Genomic DNA, 18,112 nt, shown 5'->3' on the forward strand with positions numbered 1-18,112 from the left:
GCTTTTATCTGCCATTTGAGCTTGTGAAAATCTCAGAATTTAAAGGGAATAATGACGTCACACACTGGGCAGCAGTTAATATGAGCATAAATAAATATTTAACTGACTTCAAAGAGTTTTCCTTTTTCCTGAAAATTTAGAAGTCAGAGTGTTACTGGGATGGGTCATAAGTGGTTTTTGCAGATAACTCTTAGAAGAAACTTCATAGCAAGTATATTTTGGAGACTCTAGGGACCTATGCTATCTCACAAAAATCAGAGTTCAGAACTATACATACTGAATTCTATACCACAGATACATAGGGTGTAAAACAAAATTGGACTTCATGTCATGTTTTGTTTAAATTTAGCCTAATCTGCTTTTGAGAAGATTAGGAGGCTTAAGTCATTTTAATGACTTAATGCTTACGTACATCTTTTTAACTACTTCACTGAAACATCTTAAATCTTTCAGCTTGAGTAAAGTTTTGCTTTTCAGTCTCTGTGGCAGTATCTGGCCATAACTTTTGAATACTCAGGAGCTTGATAATCCTACCTGGTGATGGTAAACATTCTAAACATTGTGTTGCCTTTAATTTCTTCAAAATTTATCCTTATGCTTAAGCTTAATAGCTGTACCTACTGAGTAGAGTAAAACTACCAGTCTTATTTCTCTGAAAGCTTGTTTTACAGAAGGCAGGTATAGCATTACTGAATTTGTAAAGGTGACATCTGTCTTTCATGCATTCTTGACATTTCTTCCACTTTCCATAGTGTTCCTTGTTGTGTCTTCCCTTGATATATTTTAGCTGATTCTTTAATCATTTCTATGTGGGTTTTTCTGTGTTTCCTCACCACAGAAGAATGAATGAGAAGTAGGAAGTATTCACTATTTGGGTTTTTTTACATAAAAACGCAAAAGCATCCAGAAGAAGGGAACAGAGAATGAAAACTAGAAGAAAATTGGGCTCCAAATGAACAGATAATTACCACTAGGCCAGTGGTAATTACAGGGTGGGTGAGTTGTGGTGTACTTAATAACCAGGAGATTGAAAATTTATACCAGGTAAGGAGCAATATGTGCATTTGTAATGCAAATTTATGATCACTAAGTTATAGTTCCTAAGATACCACACATACTTCAAATGACCTGCTTTAGCAATTTTCAATTACAGAGCTGAGGAAAACAGACCAGGGGAAAAAACATTAATCACTGCAGGATTTGCTTCACCTTAGGTAGAACCCAGCCCATTGGCAGTGAGGCACAACATGCTGTCTGATCTCCTGGGTGTTAGGTGAGAGGCAAGAGGAGCTTCTGATAACCTGCCTTTGGAGCACAGTTAACTGCACTTTTAGGTGAACTTAACCTGCTTCAAGTGTTAACTATCAGATTTGCTTGATTTTCTAGTAGGGAAAGAAACTATGTATGGGCAGCAGTGTCTGGGTTATAAAAACAACAGTTTCTACTGAAACAATGCCATCTGCAACTGGATCTTCTATTAGTACTTCTCTGTCAGAAATTTCTATGAACTACAGAATATTCCCTCCTCTGTGATTCTGAAATATCTGCAGGAGATAGGCAAAGTAAGACTGCTCTTAATGTTTCAATAGATGTTTTGGGTTATTTACTTGAGTATCACACAGAAGGAGGAAATTCAGTCAGTGGCCTGACTCAAAAGCAGAAATCAACACACCCATAATGTGTAACACCTGTAGTACTATCTATACACTTCCTGCTCCTCTATGCTGAAGAAGAGCAGGTAGTGTAAAAGACAGCAGAGGAAAGATAGCTAAGGCATTGTGAGGGCCACTTCATATTTACAGTGTGGAAGGAGCAATTAATTTCGATTGCAGCACTAGCACCTGCAACGTAGCCGTGGGTAGAGAAGCACTGCAAGGAGTACCCACCCTTGAATACTCTTCAGTTTAGAATATGTACCTTTTTTTTTCCCCCTAATTTAGCTACAGTGATTTCTAAAGCTAACTTTAAAACAAAAAGGTTTTCTTCTTCCAGGTAAGTGTCTATACCGACAATACTCAGCTCCTGAACAAACCAATTTTCTATGCAAATGACTATGTAAAATCAGGACTCTAATCCAGGGAGGGAATATTCACCATGATTCACAGCTAAACTCTGGTGGAGGATATGCCAAGTGCTCATTGGCGGATCATGTTGTTTCCATTTAGCTGCTGCCTCTGTATTGCTGACATTTCTAAAACAGAGGATTACATTTAAACTTTGTGTAGTAAAATAGTTCAGCAACTGCATTTTTTGTTTGCTGCCTGTGACAAGGCATCAGCAGTGACAAAACCTGACTTTTTACTACCTTTGCCATGTTAGTGGAACAACAAACATCATAGGGGTCGAAGAGTCTTATCCAATTACTGCAGCACCATTGTGGCTCAGTTTTGCTGTGGCACTGGTAGTTTGGGTTTCTTAATACAGAACATGACAACTCAGCAGTGGAAGCTGTATTAATAATGACAATGCTAGTGCAAGATGTGGTCTTTTTACAGTACAAGTACTTCTGTATTTGCTCCTTCAGGGTGGATCTTATTTATGGCTGGGATTCTCATTGGATTTATGGCTCTGGGATTTCTTAGACATCTGGGTTTTCCTACAATTAGGAATCTCAGAGTATCTCTTGCATGCTAATAAAGTATTATGGAATACTCTAGAGGAGCAGCAAAATACAGTCAGAGCCAAGGAACCATTAGTCACAGGGCCCAACCTACTTAACCTCTTTAATGGCCAACTTGGAAAAAACCCAAATGTGTGTTTATGTTAATTTGGAGGATGAGTAAAGCTGCAGGAAATGATCCAAAGTAACTAAAACAGCTGAACTAGTCTCCTGTTTATCTGAATCATGACAGCAAACCACTGTACTACAAATACAGCCCAATACAGAGCTGGTATCTACAAGTGTATTGTACTTTCAGTCCCTAAGGAAGGAAAACTATCAGGTGCTCATTAGACACAGGTGACTGTGTGTGACATCACCACCAGCTGGCTGAAGTGAAACCGAGGAAGTCAATGTGTGAAATCTCTATTGTTCCATTCACGGAAATCTGTAAAGCCACTAGGAAGGAAAGAATAGTAAGATGGAGATTCCCTGAGGCATTAAATATGTTAGTTAACAATTTCTTAAATGGAGGAACAAGAAGTGACAAGATAGTGCTTGAACAGCAAGCTCTGCGAACTATAATTCCATGACCTTTAGCAACTAACATTTAGCAGCTAATATTCTTTTTAAGAATATAAAGCCACATGACTCTGATTTGTTAATTTATGAAAAACTCATAAACAAGACAGTCTTGTAGTCTACTGCACTGCTGCAGACAAAGTGCTTGGAAACAGTTACTCTCTCCTAACTCAAAGTGAACTGACCACCACAAGAATGGATAATTTGGGAGTTTAAATTAAATTCTGCTAAGGGTACTATGTGTCTTTGGTTGTGGTTTTAGCAGTACAAATTCTCTGGCAGCTACACCAGCTTGTGGCATTTCCACCCTTACGCTGTAGCGCCTCGCTCCTTATAGTTGTACTGATACAACTACTTGTGAATCAGATCAGGCAATTTTTCATAATTTTATGGGTCTCTTCCCCTCTCAAATAGCAAAACAAGCACTTGTTGGGACTTTTTCCATTTTAATTTGGACCCATCTGATCTTGTTTAAACCAAAGCTGCTTTATAACTTGCATTATAGCACAACAGGTTTTCTTTTTTTTCTTCAGAAAAGGGGCAGAAGAATCAGAATTCCTAGCTTCCCATTCACTCACCCAACTTCCCTAAGTCACTGTGTCCCTTGCAATAACATAAGGCAGGTTTCCTCCTCGCATGCAGCTACGCACATGATCAAAGTACTGTCTCTCCAGTAAGAACTGTCATCACTGTCAAAGTCAGAGGAATAAAAAGAATGCAGAACCCCACCCTGTATACAATGAAGGAATGTCAGCTTGTGCTTCAGCAAAGGCAGAGCCTTGCTTCCTTCCTCTGGGACAGCACATGGCTTTCTCGAGTTTATACTATCACTTAATTATATGGACAAATGAACAAACAAGTAGGGAACAGGGAGAACCATTGTATGATGATATCCTAGTGCTTAATACAAATTTGGCAGTGGTTCATCAAATCAAATTATATTATTGGCTTTATTGGTTATTATAAAATGAAAATATGTTTTATTATTACGACCTTCAGAATCCTAAAGCAATATTTTTTAATTGACATGACCTTTAACTATTTTATATCCATATCATAACAGTACCTTCAGTGATCTGCTGGGACAGACAACAGAGCTTTCTTCAGAGCTAATGAAGTGTGTTTGCTAGGAAATGATAATGGGGATTTATGTGGGTGGTAGAACTAAGAGCAGTATACTGAATGAATCCCATCTGTGGTGACTGCTGCCTACACAGACTTTTTCTGCAGTATCAGTTGTAGTCTTCATTTCTTGTTTTAACCTGTTGTGTTTAGCATGCTTTTGATAATATTAAGGATTGCTGCAATTAAGGGGGAATTTTTGAGGTATAACATAGGAACTGTTGTGATATATTTCATATGGAATGCTGTGTAAACAAGTAAAATGGCAGCAATAAACTGAACACAAGCAGAGTATTGTGGGAGAAAAAAGAAGAAATTAATAAAATGGACTAGAATGTGAACAGGCATTTGATAGGGGACCAAGAATACAGGGAGGGATACCCTTCTGGTGGAGGGTCTAACCAAAAGCATTTCCACTTTTGTAATTAACTCCATTATTTATCTTGAGGAGATACAAATGTATCAGTCTCAAGCTATACTTTTTTCCAGTACTATTATAGACTCTACTTTTGATGCTTCAGGTATACATTTCAATTTAGTGCACTTGCACAGAGAAATAGCCTCGTTTAAATTCTCTTATACCTGACATTACAATTCTCTCCTTATAATCCTGATGTTGTATTCCACATAACATATCACATACAGTTTGAAAGGAAAATTCTTTTGGTTCTGGTTAGGATCTCAAGACACTTCTTTAAAATAATTAGCTAAAATTTAAATTCTGCATTCCTTTTAGTAAGCTAAGAATTTCAGTCATATCAATTTTAACAAAGGATCTGACTCTTAAATAGGTGTCTAGGTGTAAATAAACACCTAGACATAAATACTTTTCAGCATACTTTGATTTAGTTAATTATTTTGGAGTAATGCAACTAGAAAAGGAATCTTGCAAAAAATACTTTTACCTTGCTTTCAAATTATGTATTCTTATTAATTCTAACTATCACACCTCTTTTTAAATTAAGGCTAGTAAGTTAAACACCTACTCAGGCCTGTCTAGAAGGACAGAAAGAGAAGGCAAGAAAAAATATTTAGAACTTTCCCATAGCAAATGGAAGAAACAGAGAAAAGATTCAAGTTACTTTACCTTGTGCTGTAGCTTGTTCATTTATAGAATAGAAATACTGGTTTTGAATTTGAGTCATAAGCAGTAGACAAACCTTTAAAGTAGCATCTAACCATCCCCCAGTAAGTAGGTTATTATTGGGTGTACTCCTCCGTGATGAACACACTCCTTTCCAGCCTTTTAAATCTTCTGAAGTTCAGCTCTGTATTATGATAAATTCTTTGAATAAATCAACCTAAAATAGATTCTAAACACATACCAGTGATACATTTTCTACTGTCACTATTTCTAGAGCTTTTCACAGAATCATTTTTAATAAGGTTCCATCAATGCCCTACACAATTCATCTGCCTTTACTGTTGACATTCTTCTATTTATGCAGCTAAGAATTGTAGTAATTGTAGTAAACCTTGTTGTAGGATCACACTAGTAAAAATAAAAATTATTCAGAAATGTATTTCTGGAAGATTACAAACCAGGGCACTTGGAGACAAAATCAACTTGTCTTATCACAGAATCATAGCATATGCTGAGTTGGAAAGGACCCCCAAGGATCATCGAGTCCAATTCCTGGCCCTGCACAGGACCATCCCCAAGAGTCACACCATGTGCCTGAGAGTATCATCCAAACGCTTCTTGAACTCTGTCAGGATTGGTGCTGTGACCACTTCCCTGGGGAGCCTGTTCCAGTGCCCAACCACCCTCTGAGTGAAGAACCTTTTTCTAATATCCAACCCAACCCTCCCCTGACACAACTTGAGGCTGTTCCCTTGGGTCCTGTCACTGTTCTCAGGACTGTTGCTTTACCTGGAAAAGGAATATTTATACAAACAGTTAGAAAAGATAAACCTTAAGCATCAGTAAGGCACAAACCCAGCATTTTTATTTTTGTAACATGGAAAAAAAATCATTGCAAATGTCTTAGATTGCATCTGCTGGCCAGATTAGCAGAGTGTAGCAGAGTGTTGATGCTTTTCTGTCAAAATGCACTATTAAAAATGTGTCTGTAGCAGAAAAACTCAGATGCACAATAAATTGCATAGACCTGTAGAGAAGACAGACATGCTCTGACAATTTTTGGGAATCAAAAAGCCCAAAAAGTTATATATACGTGTGAGAGAGATACAGCGCAGAAATGTTGTCTGTAGAGGTGTATCTTAAATCAGAACCATATCCTGTTTCACAACTGCAATGGTGTTTTATTTAAACAGATTCAATACTGTATTTTATCTTTTGAGGAAACTTCCCTTATGTATTCTGATCTGTAAAATCTGTGATGAGTTCACACACACAAAAAAGGTAAAGAATGTTATTTTCAGCAGAGTAGTCATAATAATGTAGTTGTTCAAATACTAAGTATAAACAGGTATTTTTTTAATACACATTTAATTTGGTTTATAATTTTTTCTCCTACTATATGTGAGCATTCTGCTCAGAGGCATGTTTTCCTCACTAAGCCTCCTTTTCACATCAGTTTGTCGGTAATTGCTAAGAAATACCTTTCAGTATATCCCTGAAAGAGAAAATACTTGAAATCACTTCATACAGGAATCGTTAAAAACTCTTGAGTACTTGACTCACTAAATCATGACTGAGATACCTGAGAACAATTTTAGACTTACAGTAAGAAATGAAGTAGCTGGACTCAAAACATGACCCATCCTTTCTCCCCTCAAACGTTGGCCAAGTGGTACACTCACAATAGCATTTAAATAAAAGGAGTAAAGAGTGAAGGACTGACTTGTTACTCTATCCCCTTGGTAATTAATGTTTCAACTAAAGACCCATCATCTAGCTTGTCTCAGATACTTCCACTCATCATAGGCATATTGAAAATTTAAGAAAAAAAATTTTTGTAAAGAAACATCTTGAGACCCCAAATTGTTACAAGCTTTAAGGTACAAGCAGAGAGAACCTCTCCCAGGACATTTAAGTTTTTGTTTTCTCCACCTCTTTGAATATAGTTAATGGCTTCATTGTTATAAATTACAGGGGAGCAGAACAAGATTTTCCATGTATAAAAAGGATGGCATGTCATCTGTCTTATAAGACTCTATCTTCTGTAGCTACATCAAACAATACCTGTTGGTGTAGGAATTTTATAAGACTGGATAGCAACACATTCCCAATGAGGCCACAGCATTTTCCACTAAGTACACTCTTTTGTATCATGTGTATGGGATTAGGAATACAATTTATGTTATTGTTTAAAGAAATTATCTCTCTAATCCACCAAAGGCAGGGCTGAAACACATGACGTACCAGACACCCAAATCCCCGGGAAGGGCACACAGCTATGCTACACACACATAATGCTTCACTCCTGCTTTAATTGTCACCCTCCTTTTCAGAATGATGCACTGAGTGTTGGGCTATGGAAACTTCAGAACATGAGTCACCTAGTCCAGCATACATTACTTTAGAATATTACAAGGCAGTGATGAAAAAGTATCTTTCCCCATTCACGTGTCTCAAATACTGTATACCAAACAGACATCAAAGTGTTTCCTTTAGGTTATTATTTGTAGTTTATTTATCTCTGAGCAGGTTTGGTGGGGTTTGAAATGCATTGGCTGTATATGAATTCAAACATGGCAGCATATGACTATTGTTCAGTATGAACTCCTTATTGCTGCAGCCTTAGAAAGCTTGATTCTGGAATGAAAGGCTAGTTAAGGCCACAGTAACAAATTAAAATACCTTGCCTTTAAATATACACACTTACTTTACAAAGTATTTCACTAAAGAGTTTAAGGTCCTGCTGTGAAACTCCCCTTAAAACATTAAGTCTTTTTGTTTTGTATCATCTGTCACACACCACTGCAACACAGCCACCATGTTAACTGCCTGGCAAGTTAGAAGTACTTCTGTGATTCAGGTTCTAAAATTGCTTACCTACTCAGGGCCAGTTCCTCCTGCCTTACAGCAAATGCAAGTTTTGAAAGGAGACAGTTGTATTCTGAAATAAAGTAATTCACTCATCTATTTAGAAAAAATACATGATTTTCTTTTAATACACATACACAGAAAGCCCTGACACTCCCACCCATACTCACTTTTTAGAGATTTTATTCTGCTGGTTGTGAGGGAACCCATCCTAACTGTAGCCATCCAAAAATTCTGCTCTCTAACCAGAGCTAGTCATCCAGGCTCCATCTTAAATCAACACAGAGATAGGCACCTTCAAAGACCAGGAGATTTAGATAGCGGGATGAGTATCTCAGCAGAACTGCCTCTCTCCCCTCCCCATCCCAAATTATCTGTAGAAGGAGCCTAGCTGACTGATTGAGACTACACACCTAACTTCTAGATTACTAAAGATGGATAAGATGGATCCCACCCTAAATGTCTGACCTCTTGACACTGTTCCTGGCTATAAATAGCAGTATCTGTTATTTAAAATAATACCACATGAAAAGAAAAAGTGTTAAATTAATTCAAAATAAATACTTATTTTCCTGTGACACTTCCAAAGCGTGAAAACATTTTCCTATGGTCTAGAAAAGCATCTTAACAAGTGAATGCAAAACTGGAGAACACTTGAGTCTCAGAAGGTAGGAAAGTTCATTTTCCTCCTTTTGTCTGTGCATAAAAAAGAAGCAGGAGAGATTCAGACATGGTAGTTTTAAAAACTTTAAAAACATCTACATTTGAAAATCTCACTAGAAGACACTTAGAAAACACAAGTAGGATTTGGAATTTCATCAGGAGTGCTTTTGAAAATGTCATTAGCCTCACAGCTGTATCTTTCAGAATCTCTACTTGTCCTATGAATAATGTTGTGCATGATCAAATAAGAGGTTTGACAATTTCTTAACTGCAGTTAATATCCCTTTTTTCAATAAATCTAGGTTAAATACACACCTTGTTTTGGTAATTTTTCTCTGTGTACCCATAAATTTCAAGTGTTTTAACAAAACACTAAATGACAATTCATACATTTCAATCAAATTGCAATTTCTAGCTAAACACAACCTCAGCACAAATCTAAAAAACTAACCATACCATAACTGATAAGCAGTAATTCTTTTTTTTTTTTTTAATCCTGTAAGTTGAATAAAAAGTCTGTTAAGCTACAGTGGTTTCAATTTGTAAAGTTAAATAGAATCGCTGGGTTTTTTAGGAGCCAAGAGGAGCTTAAAAGGTATAATGTTTCAATACTTACACCAACAAATAAACACAAACCCTTTCCTTTAGAAAAAGGCCAACAAAGTTAGAACACCTTTCACAAAGGAAACGGATTTGGAAGCAAATAATTTGGGTTCAGTTATCTCTGGCTTTATCTGCTTCCATAACCAAATTCTCTTCCCTTATCTTCTTAGGCGTTCCCCAAATCCTGACTGCTTTTATGCAACCTCAGTTATCTAAGACAAGCAACTGACTTGTAGATATCATTGGTCCCCTTGGCCAAGCACCACAATTTCTACAAAGTTGGACCACTCATTTGGAATGGAAATGCGTGGCAACGGGGAAAAAAATTCTACATTATCACAAGTGACCGTTTTCCTGCTCACAGTAAACAAAACATTTGTAGTTTTAAGTTGGAATCAAAAATTTTGTAAAGGCTGCTCTGTTTCTTAACTGCTAAAGAAGATTCTTCTGTGGGAGATGTTAAATTTACCATACTGCAGGTAGAGGTTTACGCCTTATACTTTGTAAATATTGGTTAATATTTTTTTCCTAATTTCTATAGAAAAATGGAGATGGGAAGGGATGAGATAAGTGGTGTTTTCAAGGTAAGCAGAAATAGGAGTACAAGCAGACTTGCATATAAAGTATGTACGTTACCTTTGGAGACATTTCCTCTTAGCCCTCAGTATCCAGTCTGTCTGGTTGCTGCATTGGCTGAACCTGCATCTGCCAAAAGCAACACAATGTCGACAAACTTTTATACTAGAGGCCATTATTCCAACAGAGGAATTGCGTGGAGGAGTGTCTGCCTTCCCAGCAGCAATTGTCTACATCATATTGTCCCACTTTTCATTTTGTTGGCATTCCTGCTGTTGCAGTGGGAAAATAATAGTGAGGTAATATTTACAGTATTTTAGTTTTTATTATTATTCGCTGAAAACAGGGAAAAGTCAGCTATCAAGTATACCTGCAAAGAAATTATAGACCATTGTTTAAGAATTGTTGGCAAAGTAAATTAACCTGGTCGATGAGAAATACTAATTTTTAAAGAATAAGTGTGACAAAAGGTGCACAATTCCCTTGCTGTTAAAATTAGGATTTTAGCATTTTGAGTTGAAAATTAGAATTACTACAAGTAGTAAGAGGACAAGTAAATTTCAAACTCATATTGAAATTTAGTCAACAAAATAATAGCAGTGAATAGAAGACAAAACCCCCACTCCCCCCCTTTTTTTTTAAGCTAGATGACTATAAGCACATTAAAGCCTGTTTCATTCAAGTCAGCCTAGTTGCAGGGTTAATATTATTATTCTGAGTAGATCTTGGAGTTCTCTATGGGGTTTGAAGTACCATAGTCTTGCCTATTTCCAAAGCTCCATGTGTGAGGTAGAATCACAGTCTACAAGAACCTGGCTATAATATTGGTGTTATTGCCAGCGAGCTGCACTCCATTTAGTACTTGCAAAATAATGTTAAACTGGCAACGTATTGTCATGTGATACTAACAGATTTTCCCTGTAGGACCAATTTATTAAAAGAAGCAGAGGCTTTGACCTATCACAAAGCTGACACCAGAGCCTGCAAATACACTGACAAGGATACACAATGAAATCTTAAGCATGTATATGTTGATTTACACAATTATCTGTTACAGAATCTTACATGAATAGGGTACACTTACCATAGAAGCTTATATTTGAGATATTATGCTATTATCACTTACCCTCAAACACTTACACAAACATTATCTAAGCTCCTCAAGAACTTGATAAGTTATCATTTTTTTCACTCCTTGCTGAGATCTGTCATGGTGTTCTACAAATAAAATAACAAAGACTGGAAAACAGCCATTTACAGAAACAGTTGGAGCACTGGGTAGGTCCATACATGCTGTAAATTAGGGTTTAAGGCTCACAGCAATATGAAATTTGTCTACATTGCATGTGTTGCCGTACCAACATATGGTGATGTTTTGACTCCTGGTTGAGCTTCGCTTCTTCCAAGCTGTTAACTTTCATCTTGCTGTTGTAGCTCTGCAGAGTAAGAGACTAGAAAATGAAGGAACTAAACCTTACTTTCAAACACGAGACCAGATCTCATGAGTCTGACATCAGAACAAAAATACCTTCCCCTCCCGCTGCTAAGCCGAGTTTTTGTACATCAGGCGGGTTTCACAAGGGAGGGACGGTAGAGGGGAGGTGACGCTGCACATGACGTTACCCGAGCCACCAAGGTGTGTTTCGGTAGACCGGGACAAGCTGTTGGGAAGAGACCTCAGCTCCCGGGTACGGGAGAGCCCCGGCCCCGTGTCACCGCCCCGCTCCCCCCGCACGCCCGGGGCCGGGCGGAGCCGCCCCGCATTCCCCGCATTCCGGGGGCAGAAAGCGCCCGCGGCCGCTACCCCTTCATCCACCGCCCGGGCCCGCGGGCAATCGGCCCCGGGCAGCCCGCCCAGAGGAGGCGGCGCCCGCCGGGACCCGGCCCGGGGGCAGGGCGGCACAGCGCCGGTGGGAGGAGGAGGAGGTGCCGAGCCCGGGAACAACCGGCGGGGTGACCCCGCGCTGAGCGCGGCGCTGTGGGGAGCGGGGGTGCCCCGGCAGGTCCGGGAGGCGGCCGCGAGTCCCGGCCCCGCATTCCCGGCGCGGCCCCGCGGTCACGTGCGGCCGCGCGGCCCCGCCCCGGCCGAGGAGGCGGTGGCGGCGGCGGGTTAACCCGTGGCGGGGCGGCGCGGGCGGAGCGGAGCAGGAAGCGCCCGGGGAGGGAGGCGGGAGAGGCGGCCGCGCTCCGGAGGAGGAGGAAGGGGGTTGGGAGCCCGGCCGCCGTCGCCGCCTTCGCGTCTTCCTTCCGCCCGCTGCGGGGAGCGAGGCGCGCGGGAGGCACCTGTCACAGCCGCCAGGGCGAGCGCGGCGTCCTCCGCGGACACAGGCGGCGGCGGGAGAGGCCCGGCACGGCTCGGCGGGCCCGACGCGCCCGGCGCGGGGACGGCTGCGGAGATGATGCCGGTGAGTGAGGAGAAGGGTTCGGGTTCACGGCGCCGCTGCCCGGCCTGGCGCCGCGCTGCCGGGCGCTGGGACGCCTCGCCTTTTCCTGCGGGGCTGCCGGCGGCGGATGGAGCGCGCGGCGCCGCCGTCACCCCCGGCGGAGCCCCGGCCGGCCCGGGCAGGGGGCGGCGGGGCTGCGGGATCGCCCCGGGGCTCCGCGCCGGGGGTGGGGCCGCGGGTCAGCGCCGTCCGTGGCTCTGGGGGGGCGCGACCTGCTCCCGCCCCTCCGTCAGCTGTGACAGGTCGGGGGCCGCGTCCCCCCGGGCTGTGCCGGAGCGGCGCCTCCCGCGCCCCGGGGGTAGCGGGGCTCGCCCCCGGGTCGGTGCGGTCGCCGAGGCCCGCGGTGAGGCGTGGGGTGGGCGCGCTGTGTTTGGGTGAGTGGATGTGCGGGGCGTGCGTGTGTTTGGTTCGGGGTTTTCCTCCCGAACCCCGGTCCCTCGCCGCCCGGGGAAGGGCGCTGCCGTCCCGGGGCAGGCGGCTCCGGCCCCGGGGCCGGGGATCAGGCGGGCTCCGTGTCAGCCTGGCTCCCTCCTCGGTTCCTGTCACCGCTTTTGTGAAGCCGCCGCTTATTTACCGAAGACAAACCCTTTCATTTTCCCGCAAACAACCTTGATTGTCTTCTGTGACAGAATCCCTCTCCGTTTCCTGCCCCGTGCTCCCCTCCCCTGTCGCTGTGGGCTGGTGCAGTGGTCAGAGGAGAGTTGTTCCTGATGACTGTTCGTTTTATGACAGGATCCTTTGGGACGGAGTAATAAACAATCACATTCCTTTTGTTGATTTCTTTCAAACTCTGTTTGATCTCAAGTGTGGGTTTATGAGATAGTCCCTTGTATGGATTATCTCCCATGTTTTCTCTAATTCCAGTAGAAATGAGCTTTTTATTTACAGTTCCTCTGCAGTGTTTGCAGCCAAATCACTGCAGCAGAATGCTTCTCTATGAGAACACTAAAGACATATTTTTCAAAATTTCATTGCTCTAAATTTGTTTCATGACTGAGAGGAGGAAATAAATAGCTCAGACTAGGTGTAAAATTTCAGATTGAAGAGTACAGGTAGTGTTTAAAAAGCAGGTATTATGACCAGCTTTTTAACATAATGTGCTCTTTAACTTCCAGCTGCTGGGTGCCAAAATATTCCATTGATACTGATGAGAATTTCAGTGCACTGGGCACACTAGAAACCAGCAACAAAGTTCATGGAGTTACAGACTCGTGCTATAAACATACCGATGTTAGCTTGTAAAAACAAAAACAAAGTGGCAGCTTCTTCATCTTCCATTGCAACCTGGGTTATGCTTTACATTCATAGAATTCCTACTGAAAACCCAGCATGCCAATGACATGCTAAGTCAGAACAAATGTATTTGTTTGCCATGACTAACCCATGTGTGGGTTTCTGGCAAACATCATAACTTAGGTAGTGCAGTGATTGACTTCTTAGAAAGTTTCTTTTTACCTATTTCAGAGTTTCTGCCAGTGTCTCCTGTTACATTCTTGCCTGTTTAATGTAGCAGTTGTTTGTGTTTATTGGAATGTGTTAGAAGATTCAGACTTTTTACTATGTTTTTGAAACACACTTCAAAGCATTTTTAAATGATGGATGAATTTTAATAAAAACAAATTACCTTGCTGCAGTGGTAGTAATGCTGCAGATTAGAGCTTCCTGAGTCTGAGTCCTAAAATGATAAAAAGTTCCTTTTCTAAAGAACTTTGAAATGCTGTTATGGACTGTGTATCAGTCAGGAATATGTGTATTTAAATAAATATGTGTATTTAAATGGACACTGACAGTGCCTTTAGTCTTCCAGTTTTTCATCCCAGCAATTTTATTTCTGAACTTCAAGGATGAAGAAAACCAACCCCATTTACTGGACTCAGCAACATATAATAGCAGAATAATGTGGACATACGGCTATAGAACTGGACCAAATGTTTCAGCTTTCTTACTCTAGATTTTGTATTCTGAGAAGGGAAAAGCTAGTGATCTAACTTGTTCTGTGATGAAATTCCTTGACTTCATATTCACAGAAGCTTTTTTTCTTCCCTAAACGTCTTGGGGTTTTGTTTATTTGTGGATATTTTTGGTTTTCAGATTTTTTAATACCATTAGTAAGAGCAATAGCAAGAGGAAAGATTTTAATATTGCTAGACCTGAACTGTTGTAACAAGTGAATATGACTACATTTTTTTGTCATCAAATTAAAATTAAGTGTTAACAAACTTTCGTAGTTTCTTAAGACATTTATCAGACTTGAGGTAATTGTTCGGGGCCATTTTTGGATTGGTAATTTTTTTTTGCATTTTGTACAACCATTTTTAAGAAGTAATATCTGAAGCACTCAGAAACCGAGTTATCTATTTTCCTACTTTCTTGTGTGTTGTGTTTGTTTGTTTTTTTTCCCCACATGAACTTACAGTTTCTTTTGTGAGCAGGATACCTCCCTTTCTGTTCTTCAGCATCCTTTTCACATGAGGATTTTATTTATTATCCTTTTTCATGTTTCTTACTCTACTCTGTTTTTGAAAAATACAAAAAGACCTGTATTCTTGGTCCTGAATACAGTTGGGCTTGAAGAAGACATAATGATTTGGACTGCAGTTTCCTTACCTCTTTGGTTTTTTTCTTTGCTTTGCTGACAAGGCACGTCAGCATTCATGTCATTGCCTTCAAGACATAAGGGCTATGTGTGTGTGAGCTTGTGATGGTACTCTGACTATCACCTCTGCTAAGGAACACACTAAAAGAGTTGCTATAAGTATGCCTTGAAAATAGTGATGTCTTTTTCCCTGAAAAATAAATGTTAGTATTTATTGCATTCTTGGAATAAAATGTGCAAGCCTAGAACTATGTGGTATCCTTTCAGGCATTAAATCTTTTGGGTTAAAACAACCATGGGTCTATTTATTTGCAAAAATATTGTGGATATAGCTCCTTTTTCAGCCACATAATCTATAACCTGATTGGAGGAGCCTAATTATGTACATTATTTTCCATTTGCCCCAGTAGAGGTTTTTGGGTTTTTTTGGTGGTGGATTTTGTATTTGAAAGTGTGTTGGAAACTTTCCCTTAAAGAATGCAATTAATGCATTTTCTTCTTGGATGCTGGTTCCAAAATTACCTCTTCTGTCAAGTATTAGCTGCATTCCTTGGACAATAGTGTGCACACAAGAAAAAGTCACTTATGAGGGACACTGTTTTCCCTCTTAAAAAGAGATGACTTATTCCACTTACAAAGTGGAATAAGGAACTGCTACAGTTGAGATGCCTGTAATACTTGCTATTTTTTACCTAAATTTTGGGTGTCATTCTCTTACAGCACATGTGGGGTAACATCATGCCAAAGGCATACAACTGTGCAGAGTCTGTTCACCATCAGTAAAGTGAGAAGAGTGGTGATGGTGGATGCTGTGTAAGAAACTGTGATGGACTGAATCTTTTAGGAGTAATAGTTAGTATTCATGTTCTAGCAGAGCTTTTCTGCTTTTGCCTTTACCTTAATAATGAGAAATGAGTATCAGTGAGGTTGCAGCCATCATTTGCATTTTTGAATGCGTCCAGGAGGAACCTCATGGGACTCTGTGTGAGGCTTAGAGTCAAGGACTTTTTGGACATGTCTGTGCATGTAGGATCAGGTAGTTGTGATGGTTATTTTCATAGAAGGGAGAGTGAAAAGTCTGGAGAGTGTTTAGTGGTTTTATTATTTTTTTTGTCTACTTAATTTCGTGGGACACTTCAGCTCTCCTCCAAAGAAGACCATGACCAATGCATATTTTATGTTAGACTAGAGAATTGCTGCATAAGTTCCTGACCTATGAATACAAATAACATGATTGATAAAACAAACTGAAGCTGGGCATCTGCAGTAGTAATTTTTGAATTAAGCTCTCTTCCAGGTGAATTAAGGAAAAGTAGTTTTTTTGATGTGTTTTTTTGTGGTTTGGATGAGTGTGGGGTTTTTTTATTTTTTGTTGCTTGTTTGTTTTTAAATGAGTACACACTTGTCCTGTATTCAGTCTAAAACATTTCCCAAAAAGTCTAAAGTGGGCATTGCCCAAATATTCTTAAATCAGTGTATACTGTTCTCTTCTCTTAGGAACGTTGCTACTGATATAATTATACATTGTAAAAGTCTAAAGGAAGGTGTGTCACTTTAATGCACTTAAATTAATATTAGGAATTCTCAGTGATGTGGAGATAAAGTATATTGTGATTAATTCAGAACTGTAGTTCTCAGCAATACTGGTATCATCCTTGTGTGCTGAATAAATCTGAACTGACTGTAGAGAATAATTTGCAAGTTTATCAGCCATTATTAATGGAGTTATTTATTGCAACAAAGCTTAAAGGCCATTTCATGTTTTTTTGGATCATGTCACTGTTTTTTTAGGTTGACAGAATATGGCCTATTCTGTGGTAAAAATAAGTTCATCAGCTTCACCGTGTCAACAAGAAGTACTATTCATATGCTACTCTGATAATATAATATTTAAATATATTTATTAGATATGCGTGGGTTCAGCTGAAACATATGAGAAAATTTTGAGGGAAAGATATGCTCTCATATGGTAACAGAGATGAGTTTGTTGTCCATTGCAAACTTCAGAGAAAATAAATATTTGTTTGACAACAAAATTCCATTCCACCAGATTGATTTATGTTAATTAACAAATCCAAGTTTGATATGAAACATATTATTTTAAAAAACCTAGCCTATTTGTGTATTTATATTTAGATGGCATACAGCTGTGGAACAGCCCCCATTATGCAAACAGTTGTCCATACATAAAATAAAGACAGTGCTTTTTTGTAAAGAATTTGTAGTCTAATGCTCGGTGTTAAAATCAGAGCTCACATTTATAAGTGTCCAGGGACTTTTAGATAATTTTTTTGTCTTTATAAGCTATAGGCCTCTTTAAAAATAAAAAATCATTGTTGAGAGTAGAGGTTTGAAGAAGGAAACAAATTATTGCCTGATTGGGGTGATGGGAGGAAGGTGTCTTGCTCCCTTTCCCTCATGACTCACTGCTAGAATTTACAAGTCTTATGTGTTTGTCTAAATTAAAAGCTTAATATTATCATAAATTAATTACTAGCACAAGATACCTCAAAACACTTCACCTCTTAAATGAACATACTAGCCTGGGATATAGGAGGTTCAGTTCCTGGGCTTGTGTCAGACCCCAGCAAAATGAGTTACTTTTTTTTTTCTTGAATTGAAACATTATACTATGAAGTGATTTCAAATAACTTTGAAGTATTTCTACGTTTATAAACAGTTTTTCTGTTAGTCTTGTATCCTCTATCTCACTGGTTCTTAAGTTATTGTTAGATTTTTAAGTAAACAGATAGTCTAAGATATTAATTTTAACACTTCAGGTCGGTACATTTTTCTGGTAGTTTGGAAATCTGCAGATAGAATCTGTTAAACTGGGAAGCATGTAGTAATCTCGAATGTACTAGGCAGTTTTATCCATGGAGTGTGCTCAATGTTCTGAGGTTCTGGAAGCAATTTTTTTATGACAGACAATAATAGAATTATATTGTGCAATAATAGACTCCATCCTTCAGAAG

The 18,112-nt window shown here is 39.8% G+C and overlaps 1 protein-coding gene across 1 annotated transcript in view; it reads left to right on the forward strand.

Annotated features, from left to right (window-relative positions):
• Positions 1-12,435: 12,435 nt before the first annotated feature.
• Positions 12,436-18,112, forward strand: part of PPP1R13B (protein phosphatase 1 regulatory subunit 13B) — a 69,544-nt gene continuing 63,867 nt past the window's right edge. The window contains exon 1 of the mRNA XM_017807504.1: positions 12,436-12,502. Within this exon, the coding sequence (XP_017662993.1) occupies positions 12,494-12,502 (9 nt within the window). The 5' untranslated portion in view covers positions 12,436-12,493. The remainder of the gene's footprint in view (positions 12,503-18,112) is intronic.

Source organism: Lepidothrix coronata, unplaced genomic scaffold, assembly GCF_001604755.1.
Source record: "Lepidothrix coronata isolate B3197 unplaced genomic scaffold, Lepidothrix_coronata-1.0 Scaffold19, whole genome shotgun sequence".
Lineage (NCBI taxonomy): Eukaryota > Metazoa > Chordata > Aves > Passeriformes > Pipridae > Lepidothrix > Lepidothrix coronata.